Genomic DNA, 14,881 nt, shown 5'->3' on the forward strand with positions numbered 1-14,881 from the left:
TAGTGTTCCTTACCCCATAAATTCCAGACTCATTATTCAGCTAGAAATCTTAAGGCTTATTACTCAGAAATGACTATAAACATCTACAAAATGAGGAAACTAACATGTCAGTTTCATGATCACGAATAAGAGGAACACATGACCTCACAAGAAGAGCAAAGGGCTTAGGGTTTAGGGGTTCAGCTCAGTCCCCTCAGGCTGTGTTGGCAGTTGTTCACTCAGGCCTGAGGTACAAAGGCAACAAGGCACACTCACAGAATTCCCAAGACCATTCCCACCATCAGCAGTCCGAGCAGATGGAGTCGGGTCAGGACACCACAAGAAAACAGAACACAATGAAAAGTTCTGCGGTACCTTTCTAGGCCCCCAGGCAACATTTCTTCATATGTTTGTGGTTAACCATTAAATCCACAGGCTAATGCATAATTATTCTTAAAGTGTAGAAATATATTATTTATATTTGGTCCGGTCACATTTGTTTTTTACTCTGCAGAACTTTGGTATGTTCTGTCTTCATCACCTATGTGGGCTGTCTCCCTATAGCTGCCACAGATTGGTTTATAGAATGTTGTCAGTTCAGCAAGTTGTCATACCAGACATTGTAATGAAATTCTGCACACTAAGGAGAGTTATATTTTGGCACAACACCTTTTTTGTGTCTACTTTACTGTATAAAGACTGATGAAGGCCTGCATCATCTTTCTGTAAATGGTCTGAAATTCAGATCCATCTAGAAAAGTGTTTTCACACTGCAGACGTACCTCATCATGGTTCAGTAGATCCAGACCAAGACCACCGACCATTCACCAGACTAAAGGCAGGTGTAAAAGCCCCAGTGTGCATTTATTCTAGTGCGTTTTTGGTTTTTGAGACTGTTGTGTTTTTGTAGCTATTCTGGAGGTCAAGGCGAGCCTCTTAAATGTAAATGTATGCTATGCATGGGTGCATATGTGTGTGTGTGAGTGTGTGTGTGCCTGTGTATGTATGGTGTGACTGGCACAGAGCTACAGAGCTAGGCCTGGTGGTCCGAAACAGAAGAATGGTGCTGCTCTTTTCCCATGCTAAAAGCTCCAAGGGTGAGAGGTGAACACTTTCCCTGAAGTTCTGCTACGGCTCTAAGGCTGAACTTGGACTTCGCCAGCCAAGTCAAGTCAGGTCAAGCATTCTTCTGAGCACAAAGAGCAGGCAAAGAACGTTAAGAAAGAGAAAGAGTGAAAAAACACAACCTGAAAAAAAAAAGTCTTCCGGACTAACAAAGACAAAAAACAACAATATCGAGACCTAAGCCATGCTAATTTGTTTCTGGAAGATGAACAAAAATGCACAGGCCTATAATTTCCTCGGTGTCTCGGTCAGAAACCATGTCTGTGATGTGTGAGTGTGTGTGTATACTAAGAAAGATCATGCCGGGCCACTGCCAGCATGACATTTTAACTGACAATATAAACAACAAGTAGGCTTTCGGTCACACAAGCGGACCCGGTCATCATTTGACCACTGGAGCTTGTTCTACAAACACATATAATCAGGATAAAAAGCGGAGCAGACAGTGTCACAGTCTGTAAATACACTGCCTATTCCGATGTTATCATTTACACAGATTCAGAGCAGTCAGCAAGGAAAACACTCTGGCTCTATTCTGGTCACGGCCGCTTCCTTACTGCCCTTTTAAAGCTCTGAGAGAGGGCAGACAGTGGATATAGCAGGAGAATGAGTGCTAAAGCAGCAGCTGACGGACACACACATCCACACACACACACATACACCTATCAGAAGGATAAAGGGAGGAATGCCTCTGCTCAGAGGGAGGTTTTTGTGTGCGGCTTTTACTGTCGCTAAAATTTGCTGTGTCTCCCGGGTGAACTACACTGACTGAATGGGAGTTTCTGAGTGACTGACTACGACTGAATTAGAACTAATTAAACTCTCTTTAACATGACCTACATTAAATCTCAATTGGACAATACACTTCAGAAAAGAGAGAACTGCTCTTGAGGGGTCTGTACTGGAGACTACTGCACACTGCAGTGCTTCCCATTAACCCTCTGTTACAAGTTCAATACATTAAAAGTGTCCTTCCACTAAAATCTGCTTTTTTTTGTTCTTTGTGAAATACAATAAGTCTGCATATGAAACTTTTCCTCAGCCTCCCTTGTCTGGAGTAAAGAAAATATTCAGAAAAACAAGCCGATCAGGAAAAGCACCTTGTCAGATAAGAGCTAACAGTGCTAGAAACAGCATGGCAGTTCATTCCTGTGTTGTGTGTGCAAATAACACATCAGTGCTATACTGTATGCTTTGCCCAGTTATTCAGAGCTAAGGAATAAAAGGTTCGAATTTGTCTATAGAACACCACCAGCGAAGTTCAATTGAGATAGGTAGGTGTATTTTTAGAACAGTTCTGTTTACACTACTTAAAAGTAAAAATCCACCCTGGGGTTTTGTTCCAATCCTGCTGGATTTTTTTCCTGGGCCTGGACTACCCACCTCTTTGTTTTACATAGGTTTACATAGGATCTCCAGTGAATTTTACGTTTTACAAAGACTAAGATTAAGTTAGTGGCTAATTATTATTTATACTAGAGAGAGGCCACAACTAGACATTTTAAAATGAATAGGAAAATTGTTAAATTGAACCATTAAGGTAAAAACTGCACTCAAAAATTGTAAAAACATTCATGGCAATTTGAACATGGCATTATTTAACTAGGGTTGACATTACATTAGTTATGTAATGCTGTGCTTGCACTACACATCATAAATAAAACAATCTTGATACATAATGTAATAAACTATACTATACTTCTCAATAACAGGTGAAACATGAATACCATGAATCATTTTTAACAAAAAGAACAGCACTTTCAATCTATGACGCAAAAGCAACTTTCAGCAACTGGAGCTGGTCAGTAATGTGATATTGTCACTGACTCACTGGAGTCAACATCCAGCCTCAGGCTCGTCACTACACTCACTGTTATTACAAGCTTGGCATTCAGCACCTATAGTCCACCCAGGCTCAGATTGCAGGCAGCAGCCTTGCTTAGAGGCAGCACATCACCTAACTTGCTCCAAACATTCCTCTGAGCAAAGCAAGAAGACACCAACTGAGCAGTCTTGACCCAAAGCTTGTAAAATGATAGTACAGCTGAATGTTCCTGAGGCCGCTATCAGACGCAGTTTCCTTTAGTTTTTTTCGCAAAAAATCTGAGGTAAAGGAGTAGTTCATTGAAAAATCAACTAAACATGATTGATCCTTGACTGTCATCAACTTAATTTCAGTAAAATCAGCCCACTAAAAATGCATATGAACTTTGTCAAATACAAAATGATTGTGGTGTAGTACAGGGTACAGCTAAACAATGGAATACATTATTCTGAAATAGGGTTGTCACGATACCAAAATTTTGACTTCGATACCGATACCAACTGTAGTATCACGATTCTCGATACCAAAACGATACTTGGAAGAAAAAAAAAACAATAAAAATATCTGAACATAAAATGTTTATTTTTGACTGTATTGAACACTGAACAATCGGTGCAAACGTTTTTATTCTAAAATGAAACATTTGAACAAAAAACAAGTTTCGTTATTATAACCTTAACTATAACATAATTATCTAAACACTTCCTAAAAACTAAAACCTCTTCTTTTCTGAAACTACACTGTGGGAAGTTTCTTTGCCTGTTTAAGGTTCTTAGCCAGGAAAACAAGTGTGTCCACATGGTCTTCTGTCAACCTTGTTCTCCTTGGACTGCAGATTAACCACACGTGCGTTATCACATGCAGCCTCGAAAATTACGCTTTTAATAAGGAGATAAAGTGGATATTTTTTTTTTCTGCCTCAGTTTATTTCATGCGCTGTTTGTATATAACTGGGGATTGCAGGAGACTGGATTGATGGATTCTCTTAAGTCTGGTAAGAGCGTGGGGGAGCCGCTGGTGGGGGTTGAGGGGGTGGAGGGAGTGACCTGAGGTAACCCTGCAGCGAAAAACAAGCAGCTTTTAACTCTGAACACGCGCTGTGACGCGCTCTTTCAGCTCTAATTCAGGAACCGTACATCCTACAGTAAAACGGAGCGAATCCGGAGAGACAGACGGTTCGAATGGTGTATAACATGTCCGCATTCGATCAAATATGGACGTACGAGAAACGGAAATATGAAAATTATGATTTCATATTTTCAGAAGCAAGGCATATTTCGCCCTAAATGTTTATTTTCTGAAAGGAGATCCAGCTAAATAGGCTAGATAACTGAAAAGCCGAGATTCTAAGCTTTAAAATGGCATATTGGGTGTCTATATTGAACCTATAACTATTCATAAACACAGCCAGATATTAAATATTATAAATTTCTGGCCCGCCGGCGGGCCAGGGCTAGTAAATCTTAGTAAAGCTACAGACAGAGTGTATCTTGACTAACTCCACTAACCTGTCGACTTCTCAGCTCTTTGTAGAGATCAGGGTGCTTGTCTGCTAAATGCGTAGCCAGGTTGCTGGTGTTCCCTCCTCTGCACTGGATAGACTTATAACAACGTTGATAAACTGGGTTTGTGGTGTTGGTCGGATTCCCTTCTTCATCAGCGATGTAAGCAAAATTTGCCCACACTTCACTCCTCGCGCCCGTTTTGTCCACAAGTCGCGGACGAGAGACATCTGTTATTTTAGACGTCGCCATTCTACACTCGCCGCTGCTCTGCTGGCTTGCGCGTGCGTGTGTCGCTCAAGCGAGTCAAATGAATCGATTCACACGTGAATCGATTCATTTGTTCAGAACACTAAGTTTATCTGAATCCTGCCACACCGACTGCTGCGGTGTGAATCAGTTTTCTTATGAACTGAATCAAATCGCGCCTACTAATTTGACTCATTTGAAGCTAGTGACTGGGCTATATAGTATCGAAAGCATCGAACGCTAAAGAACCGAATCGTTTGTGATGACGTAGTATCGAAAAAGAATCGAACCTTCGGTACACCGTGCAACTCTATTCTGAAATATACTTTGCAATATATAAAAATAAAGGAATTGTCACCACATTTCACTAGATGCCATTGATCCAACATGTAATGATATTTCTAAAGCAGTTTGTATATTAAGGATTTGAGTAAAATAAATTGTACTGTGCAGATATGATCTGCTTCTAGTAGATAGGCCTGTGCTATAGAAAATAAGAACTAGCATCTGGAGATTTTAATGCAATATAAAAGTATTTCCTATGTAATAAATCTGTAATTACATTTAAATAATATTTAAATGTAAAAAACTGACAGAAAGAGGTTTCCCCTTTTTCTAAACATTCTACCATTGTTAAACATAATGGTTTTGATTTGCTGAAGAATGCTGACACCACACATTCAACACTGACTAACTGGTTAGACACTTATTTGCATATTGAAACCTTCCATCGTATCAGTCACGTCTCAAGACAGATGATATCCAAACAGCATATTTCGCAAGCCTCAAACCACCTTCTTTTTTAAAAATCTTCTAAAATCCGTCAGACATGATGGGTGGTCACTGTTTTTACACAACACCAGCCAAAATGCAACATAAACACAGGTGACGTGAACATAAACAAGTTCTCAAATTACCCCGTTTCCACAAACAAGAGTTTTCTACTGGTTCTGTTTCCAGACATACATGAACGGACCTTATCTAAAGAACAAGAAGTAAGTCATAAGAGTCCTGTCTGGCATGATGACCATCTGACCCGTTAGTCACCAGCATTAGATTTCCAGGTTTTCAACATCAACTAAAGGCCAGAAACACACACACACACACTCACACACATATCATATTTGCAAACCTTGGTTTTATGAAGGCCCAGTATTTCCAGTTCTTAACCAGTATCTAGTTTATCTTATCAGTCGGTAGATCAGTTGGTAGAACTGAACAAATCAACAAATCAAATGCACAACCAAACCAGTGCAGTTATGTTTTCTCCTCTTAGTGTGCTCTTCTACCTGTGTTTGTGTTCTTCTGACTGTTCCTTCTGACTGTGAACTTCCAACTGTGTTCTTCTGAGTTCTTCTAAACATATTTGTGTTCTTCCGTGCTCTTCTGATTGTGTTCGTCTGACTGTGAACTTCCAACTTTCTTCTTGTAAATGCATTTGTATTCTTCTGACTGCACTCTTTTGACTGTGTTCTCCTAACTGTTCTGTGTTCTTGGGACTGTTCTTCTAATTGTGTTCTTCTAACTTTGTTTTGTAACAGTGTTTTTAACTGTGTTTGTGTTCTTCTGACTTTGAAATTCTAGCTTTGAACTTCTAACTGTGTCTGTCTGACTGTGTTTTTCCGACATTAAACTTCTAACTGTGGTTGTCTTACTGTGTTTTTTCTGACTTTGAACTTCTGTGTTCTTTTGACTTTTCTCTTTATTGATTGTTCTTTTGACTTTGCCATTTTGATTGGGTCTTCTAACTGTGTTCTACGGTGGCCGAGAAAGCCCAGCGCAGTGCAAATTGAAAAGCGCTGCAAAAGCACAAAACACATCCATCAAAATTACAACACAGGCGCAGCAAATAGAAAAACGCGCTGCAAAAAGAAAAACGCGCTGCAAATAGAAAAACGCGCTGCAAATAGAAAAACGCGCTGCAAATAGAACCACAACACAAAGGAAGTGAGTCACAACACAACGGAATTTTCCCGGGGGACCTTAAAAGATGCTGTACCAGCTGTATACAAAGGACAATAAGTGGCAAACAAGCTTCTGAAAAGTAAGTTATGTTTATTACCTGTGATTACCACGGTTGTGTGCATATTATTAAAAGTTCTGCTTCACAAAACGCCTTGTTTGCCACTTATTGTCCTTTGTACACATAGTGAAGTCCGAGACGTTACTGAAGACGCAGCTTAGCTGGTACAGTATCTTTTAAGGTCCCCCGGGAAAATTCCGTTGTGTTGTGACTCACTTCCGTTGTGTTGTGGTTCTATTTGCAGTGTGTTTTTCTATTTGCAGCGCGTTTTTCTATTTGCAGCGCGTTTTTCTATTTGCAGCGCGTTTTTCTAGTTGCAGCGCGTTTTTCTATTTGCTGCGCCTGTGTTGTAATTTTGATGGATGTGTTTTGTGCTTTTGCAGCGCTTTTCAATTTGCACTGCGTTGGGCTTTCTCGGCCACCGTAGTGTTCTTTTAACTGTGTTCTTCTGACTTTGAAACCCTACCTGTTTTCTTCTGATTCTGTTCTTCTGACTTTTTACTTGTAACTGTGTTCTTTTGACTTTGCACTTCATTGATTGTTCTTATGAATTTGCCATTCAGACTGTGCTCTTCTGAGTGGGTCTTCTAACTGTGCCCTTATAACTGTAAACTTCCAACTGTGATGTTTTGATATGTTCCACTGACTATAAACTTCTAACTTTGAACTTTTCTAACTGCGTTCTTCAGACTGGGAACTTCTAACATTAAACTTCTGTTTTATTTTAACTTTGAAATTCTTCCTTTAAACTTTTATTTGAGCACAGTTAACTCTGTTCTTATAGTGTCCTGGTTATTGTAAACCTTCAAACTGTGCTCTTGTATTTGTTTATTTATTGCAGAACATTTGCTGCTGAGATCAATGTAAATCTTCCATGACCTTATTTATGCTTTATGTTCATACAAGTTCACATGCACTGGCTACTGATCTAGTGAAGTGGCATCAGCTGTGCCACTGGCCTTAAAACAACACATGACTTTATATTTATACATAATAACTATGTAACAGCAATTATATGAACAGTGTATTTGGGCTGCAGTAGGTGAACTGTTATTCTGTGTTATAAAGAACAGCAGTAATGTGTGTATAGAGTTTTGGACTTTTAAGCTGTGTAAGCTCCAGATCACCGCCACTACAACACCACAGTAAGCTAACCTAACAGCTGTGCTGTCGCAGAGAGCGGCCCACAGATGGTCAGTATGAAGTGAGATCAGTTAAAGTCTGACAGGCCATTCATTTACATAAAGCCCAATCAAACCGAGCACACTGACATGTGTTTCAGCCTTTAACGTGTTTCTACCGCCTGCAGCTCCTCACAGCAGGAGCACAGGAGCTGTGTTTATATTATAGTCATCATCATTTTGAATGATGTTCAATAGTAATAAAAGTTGGGCTGGGCGATATATCAGGTTTTAAAAAAAATTATCGATACATTTTCATACGAGATATATGATAAGACTATAGTGTTTCTGGAGTCAAATAATTGAGAAATAATTAAATAAAATTGAAATAAACTTCTCACCTCCTAATTCCAAATAAAAATATTGTCATTTAGAGCATTTATTTGCAGAAAATGAGAAATGGCTATAATAACTAAAAAGATGCAGAGCTTTCAGACCTTAAATAATGCAAAAAAAAGTTTATAATCATCAAGTTTTCAAGAAATCAATATTTCAAGAAATCAGTATTTGGTGGAATAAACTGTTTTTTTTAATTAGTTTTCATGCATCTTGGCATGTTCTCCTCCATCAGTCTTACACACTGCTTTTGGATAACTTGGATAAATATGTTATTCCTGGTGCAAAAATTCAAGCAGTTCAGTTTGGTTTGATGGCTTGTGATCATTCATCTTCCTCTTGATTATATTCCAGAGGTTTTCAATTTGGTAAAATCAAAGAAACTCATCATTTTAAGGGGTCTCTTATTTTTTCTCTAGAGCTGTATATCATGTTCATCTATTGTTGAATGTTAATAAAAGTGCCTGTATCATTTTTGGAACATGTAGTTAGCCAGTTTTGTCTTTGAAAAAATATTGTTATATATATTGTATAGTCTTTCAGCTAAAATATATCGAGATGTGTGTGTATGTTAGTTTTTATTCATATCGCGCAGCCTTCAAAAGTGAGAAAAGAAATCTGGTTAACTTTATTCACATGATAACACTGACCTTTTAATCCCCTTTTTTGGGGGGTTGTTTTTGGACTGCTGTTATTTTGGCTAAAGCTAGTTATGTTAGGTTGTTAAGTTTTCACTCCTAATTATAGGAGTTTTATTGGCTATATTTATTTTACACCAAAATAATCCATAGGGAAAGTAAAGCATAGGTTAGCATAGTATGGTTTACCCATCTTAACTACTTTATTCAGTTCTTTCTTATCACTCTTTCATTCCAGGAACTCTTTCAAGCTCATCCCAAACTATTTGGACACATGAGAACACACAGCATAAACACAGCAGCTGAACACAAGCCAGTTAAACTCACGTATTTTAATCTTCCTGTGGTCTAACTGCTGAGCGATGCTCTGGATCCTCTCCAGGCGGCTCTGGATCCTGGATGATCTCTCAGACAGGACTCCAGCCTCCTCCTCGATGGAGAAAAAGACCTCGCTGGCGTGTCTGGATAAGTCCGAGAGTTGTCGGAGAACGCTACCCAGCGTGTGGCAGCTCACCTCCTCCAGAGAGGAGAACAAAACCGCCCGGCGAAATCTGCGACCCTCCGGCGGGGCGAGCCCGTCCTCCGCCCCGCAGCCCCGGCCGCCCTCCACCGCCTTCAGCCGGCTCACCCGCCGGGGCTCCACGCTCCTCTGGTGAAAAGGCATGTTTCTGTCTTCCTCTCCGAACAGGCGACAAGAGAGCGACTCCCGCAAATCCTCAGACCCCTCGCTTTAAACTCTAAACCCCGCCGCAGACCACCGCGAGCTCCGCACCACCAACCGTCCCGCCATTATTTTTAAAAGTCGCAGCCGGAGCTCAGTAATCCCCCCCGGAGCCGTTAGTGGGCTCGGTGTCGATCAGACTCAGGACTCGCTCTGAACACAGAGAGCAGTAAAAGTGAGGGAAAAGCCCGAGAAAACCCGGAGCAGCCCACAACCCGCCACCTGTAGCCGCTGGATCCGGAGTCAGAGAGGAAAAGTTACCTGCCCCTGACTGAGGCGGCGGGGAAAACCCGGACTGGAGTCCGCAGATAAGGAGGATTAGCCAGAGTTAGGATAAACAACACTCTGGAAAAACAGAGGCGAGTTTTACTGTATCAGCTACAAAACGTGACAAAGGTACAATAAAAGAAATACAACAGTGCATGTACATAAAGGGCCATCTAATAAATACTATAATAAAATTATATAAAACAATAAAAGTGTCAAAACGTGTTAAAGCTAAACCCTACCTACGGTGGCCGAGAAAGCCCAACGCAGTGCAAATTGAAAAGCGCTGCAAAAGCACAAAACACATCCATCAAAATTACAACACAGGCGCAGCAACTAGAAAAACGCGCTGCAACTAGAAAAACGCGCTGCAAATAGAAAAACGCGCTGCAAATAGAACCACAACACAACGGAAGTGAGTCACAACACAACGGAATTTTCCCGGGGGACCTTAAAAGATACTGTACCAGCTAAGCTGCGTCTTCAGTAATGTCTCGGACTTCACTATGTGTACAAAGGACAATAAGTGGCAAACAAGGCGTTTTGTGAAGCAGAACTTTTAATAAACATAACTTACTTTTCAGAAGCTTGTTTGCCACTTATTGTCCTTTGTACACAGCTGGTACAGCATCTTTTAAGGTCCCCCGGGAAAATTCCGTTGTGTTGTGACTCACTTCCGTTGTGTTGTGGTTCTATTTGCAGCGCGTTTTTCTTTTTGCAGCGCGTTTTTCTATTTGCTGCGCCTGTGTTGTAATTTTGATGGATGTGTTTTGTGCTTTTGCAGCGCTTTTCAATTTGCACTGCGCTGGGCTTTCTCGGCCACCGTACTAAACGCCTGTAAAATGGTAATGTTAACGTTGAGTTTACTTTAAAAAGCTGGGAAACAGTGCCTCACATTTTACAAATACATTAAATTATTAGTATCAACAAAATATGTAAAATGTTTAGCTTATATTAACTTATTCACTAAACATCTGAATAGAAGGCATACAGATAAAGTATTATGTAAGACACTAAAACAAAGAAAACGTAAAACTGTAGGTGACATCATGGGATAACAAGCAATTAAACTGGGTTTATTTAACTTTTTAAATTTAAAAATACTAAATAAGAGAGCACCTAAAAATTATGAGTTTCTTTGATTTTACTCTTTGATTTTAATCAAGAGAAAGATGGACGATCACAAGACATTAAACCAAGATGAACTGCTTGGATTTTTGCAGCAGAAGTGGCAAAAATGTTATCCAAAAGCAGTGTGTATGACTGGTGGAGGAGAGCATGCTAAGATTTGTGAAAACTAACAAATGAAAACAAGTTATTTGGTTATTCCACCAAATATTGATGTCTGAACTCTTACAACTTTATAAATATGAACTTGCTTTCTTTGCATTATTTAAGGTCTGAAAGCTCTGCATCTTTATTTGTAATTTCAGCCATTTCTCATTTTCTGCAAATAAATGCTTTAAATGACAAAATTTTGTTTTGTGCTTCACTGTATTTATCTGAGTTGACAGATACCCAGGTTAATTTCTTGTAAGTTGGTTACCATTAAGAACTATTTCAACATTTTTATTTTAATATATATAGATCACCATACAATTACAATTAGCTTTATTTACCTGTTATTATGATATCTATTTGATCATTTGTTAATAACAGAAATAATTTAGCCTATAAATAATGATAGTCCAATAATTTTAGGTACGTTTTTATGTAAATAAAAAAACACGTTTAACAAAAATAATCATACCACCATACAATTCTGACGTTAACTAAGTTAGTTAGTTTCCTGCTCCCTCTTGTGGCTGAAACATGGACAACCACACTCAGCCTCAAGACAGTAATTAGCATTTAATAAAGGCAGTGTCTGGCACTCATGCTAACTCAAGCATGTTGATTAATTTGTCATGCTGTAGGTAAATCTGCTGAAGCAGCATTTCACTGGGTTTCCTTTATTTTCCTGTTGATATCATGTCCTCTCAGACACTTCCTATTTACCCAGGGGAAACACGACCTCCTGCTGACCTTCAAGGGGTCAGCTTTCAGCAACTCTGGTTTTGTTGTGGAACTTTTGTTACTGACCTCATATACTCTTTTGACTACTCTCTTGACCCTGCTTTTGGCTCACTACAATCTGGTATGTTGCTATTTATTGTTGCCCTGTTGTATGATAGCTATACTGTGTACTCCAATCCCTTTGGGACTGGCCTGTCTGACAATTATCTATTAGAGCGTTTATTTGCAGGTCAAAATATTGAAAAAGATGATGCAGTGCTTTCAGACCTCAAATAATACATTGGCCTACTGGAAAAAAAAAACAGTCCTCAGAGTTGGGGAATATTAGCAGGAGCCTATTAACTAGGAGCCTGTTTTAAACTGTTCTTTCCTTGCACTTTACCCCAGCTGCCATTTGCTATACTTTTCGTAGTTCACTTTATGTCATCTTGCGGTTACTGACATTTAAATAAGTTGACAACCAATCCCCAGACCTGAACCCCATTGAAAATCTTGGGAATGTAATCAAGAGGAAGATGGATGATCACAAGCCAACAAACAAAGCTAAAAGGATTGAATTGTTGGGCCAGAAGTGACATAAGGTCACCTAAAAGCAGTGTGAATGACTGGTGGAGAGTGTGCCAATCACAGCATGAAAGCTGTGGATTAAATTTAGGGTTATTCCACTAAACATTGATTTCTAAACTTTTTTTAAACATTAGTATTGTTGTGTTAAAATGTATTTTAACGCTGTTTCCTTGCATTATTTGAGGTCTAAGGTTCAACTTGTAGAGAAAAGCATGAAATTAATACAATTACAGACAATTTAGGATAATAATAATAATATCATAATGTCTTTTACAAAAAAAAGATAAAAATGAAAAGAGGATGGTTTCTACAGCTGGATAATGATCCTAAACCAACCAAAAATATCCACAATGCACAGCCTCAAGGGGATCAAGCTGAAGGTTTTGTCCTGGCACTAGGGGTGGGCGATGTTTGTGGTGGTTGGTGGAAGATTGTTTTAACATTTTGCGTGTTTAAATTAACTTCTTGTGAGCGCAAATGTGAAACTCACAAGCAAAAAAAAAAAAAGGAATTGTGTGCACACTGAACAAAATATTGCTTTCGAGCTTCATTTTTCTCCTCTTTGGTGTTTATTTTCCTCTCAAATTCACACGCTATGCAAATTACCTGCGGCTTTTGTTGCTGCTGGAGCGAGGCTTTTGCGCTCGAGTTTTGAAAGGGGTGGTTTTGACAGTTTGGGGTTGGAGTCAGGGTCACCTCCCTCAGCGAATACTATTGGCTGAAATCTCCAGGGTTTGTGACGGACCGCCTACCTCCACGAGCCGAAGGAGGGCGGAGAAATAAAGGTGCTTGCACACTGAACGCGGTATGCCGCGCGGCATTCCGCTGTGCTGCCGCTCTGCTCTACGCTGGTCAGTTGCGGGTGCGTTGCGCTGCTGCTGACGCCAAGCGTCTCCTGCTGATAATAGGCGGAGTTTTCTAAAACCCATCACCTCTGTGAGCGGTGTTTTGTAGTTTTGAGTCTCTACAGCCTCTGTGGATCTGTATATGTTTCTCAGCCTCAGAACAAAGCTCTGATTCTTCTCTTCCTCCTGTTATCTCTATATGAGTGTAGGGAAGTGATGTACAGCTGAGGGGATTCACTAATCGCTATTATTAGTCTCTCGCGCACGTTTATTGTTGTTTGGACTACAGTTTCTCTCTAGTCGCGTGAGTTCACGTCATGCGTTTTCTGCCGAGGTACCGCTTGCCGCGAGGTCAAAGTTGAACCATGTTGAACTTTGCCCGCGGTAAGCGGTAGCGCGGTGGAGGCGTGGTTATGGGCGGGGAAACGCGCCGCTTTCCGCTCTGCTCCGCGGCAGCGACGCACCGCTCTACCGCTCTAGACACTATTGAATCCTATGGGGGTCAGCGTACCGCGCCGCACCTACCGCGTGCAGTGTGTAAGCACCTTAACTCTCCTTCTGTCCTCATTTCTCAGCCCTCCACCGGCTGTTGTAAGTAGGCGGTCCATCACAAACCCTGGAGGTATCAACCAATAGAATTCGCTGAGGGAGGCGACCCTGACTCTGCCCCAACCTATCAAAACCACCCCTTTCAAAACTCAAGCCTTGCTCGAGCAAAAACAAATAAACACCGGAGAGGAGGAAAATGAAGCTTGAGAGTGATATTCTGTTCAACACACACACAATTCCCCCTTTTTTGCTCGTGAGCTTCACATTTGCGCTCACAAGAAGTTAATTTAAACACGCAAAATGTTAAAACACACTGGTTAATTTTTTTCACCTGGTATTTTTGCGCCCCCGACTTTTGACATTAATGTGACGCCATAGATATGACCCTAAAATAATATCACAATATTTCATGGTATTTTCGGGATAACAATACTTTTGGCGAAATGACAAAACACTAAATTAAAAAAAATATATTTTTAGAATGCACTACTGCAACAAAATGAAAATTATATTTAATTATTGCATACTATAGACTGTGTATAGCTGGACAGAGCATCGTCTCTCAAAAGTGAAGTCACCCCACAGGTCGGGCGCCCCCTGCTGTTCGGTTGCAGTTGTAACCCCACCCATCCCCATAGGTTTCAATGGTAAAACAGACAACTTTCAATCACGTTTTTTTTCTAATATACTGTAATTCTACCTCCTTTATTTAAATGCAGCAGCTAGTATAACCTCTGCTTATATTGTAGAATTTTTATATCCCTAAAGAATTCGTTTTTTAAAACGTTCTTCAGCTCTATTCAAAAAGGTGTGGTTATTGTACAGACGTATGACTGTATGAATGGGGCTATAGACTGTGTATAGCTCTGTGGACGCAGCTCTCAGGGGCGGGGTTATTCAAATGAGTAGGCTGTCTCTCCACAGTCTCTCTCCCTCCTCTGGTCTCTACTGCGCAGACTCGGGTATCAGGATCTCCAACATGGCGGAAGATTTTGGCTTCATTTTCATTAAATAAATGGAAACGGCGACACGGCGTCCATCTTTTTTACAGTCTCTGT

The 14,881-nt window shown here is 40.2% G+C and overlaps 1 protein-coding gene across 1 annotated transcript in view; it reads right to left on the reverse strand.

The window, feature by feature from the left end:
- Positions 1-9,853, reverse strand: part of nhsl1b (NHS-like 1b) — a 160,047-nt gene extending 150,194 nt beyond the window's left edge. The window contains exon 1 of the mRNA XM_022686114.2: positions 9,186-9,853. Within this exon, the coding sequence (XP_022541835.2) occupies positions 9,186-9,522 (337 nt within the window). The 5' untranslated portion in view covers positions 9,523-9,853. The remainder of the gene's footprint in view (positions 1-9,185) is intronic.
- Between the last annotated feature and the right edge of the window lie 5,028 nt (positions 9,854-14,881).

The sequence above is a fragment of the Astyanax mexicanus genome, chromosome 1 (genome assembly GCF_023375975.1).
Source record: "Astyanax mexicanus isolate ESR-SI-001 chromosome 1, AstMex3_surface, whole genome shotgun sequence".
Lineage (NCBI taxonomy): Eukaryota > Metazoa > Chordata > Actinopteri > Characiformes > Acestrorhamphidae > Astyanax > Astyanax mexicanus.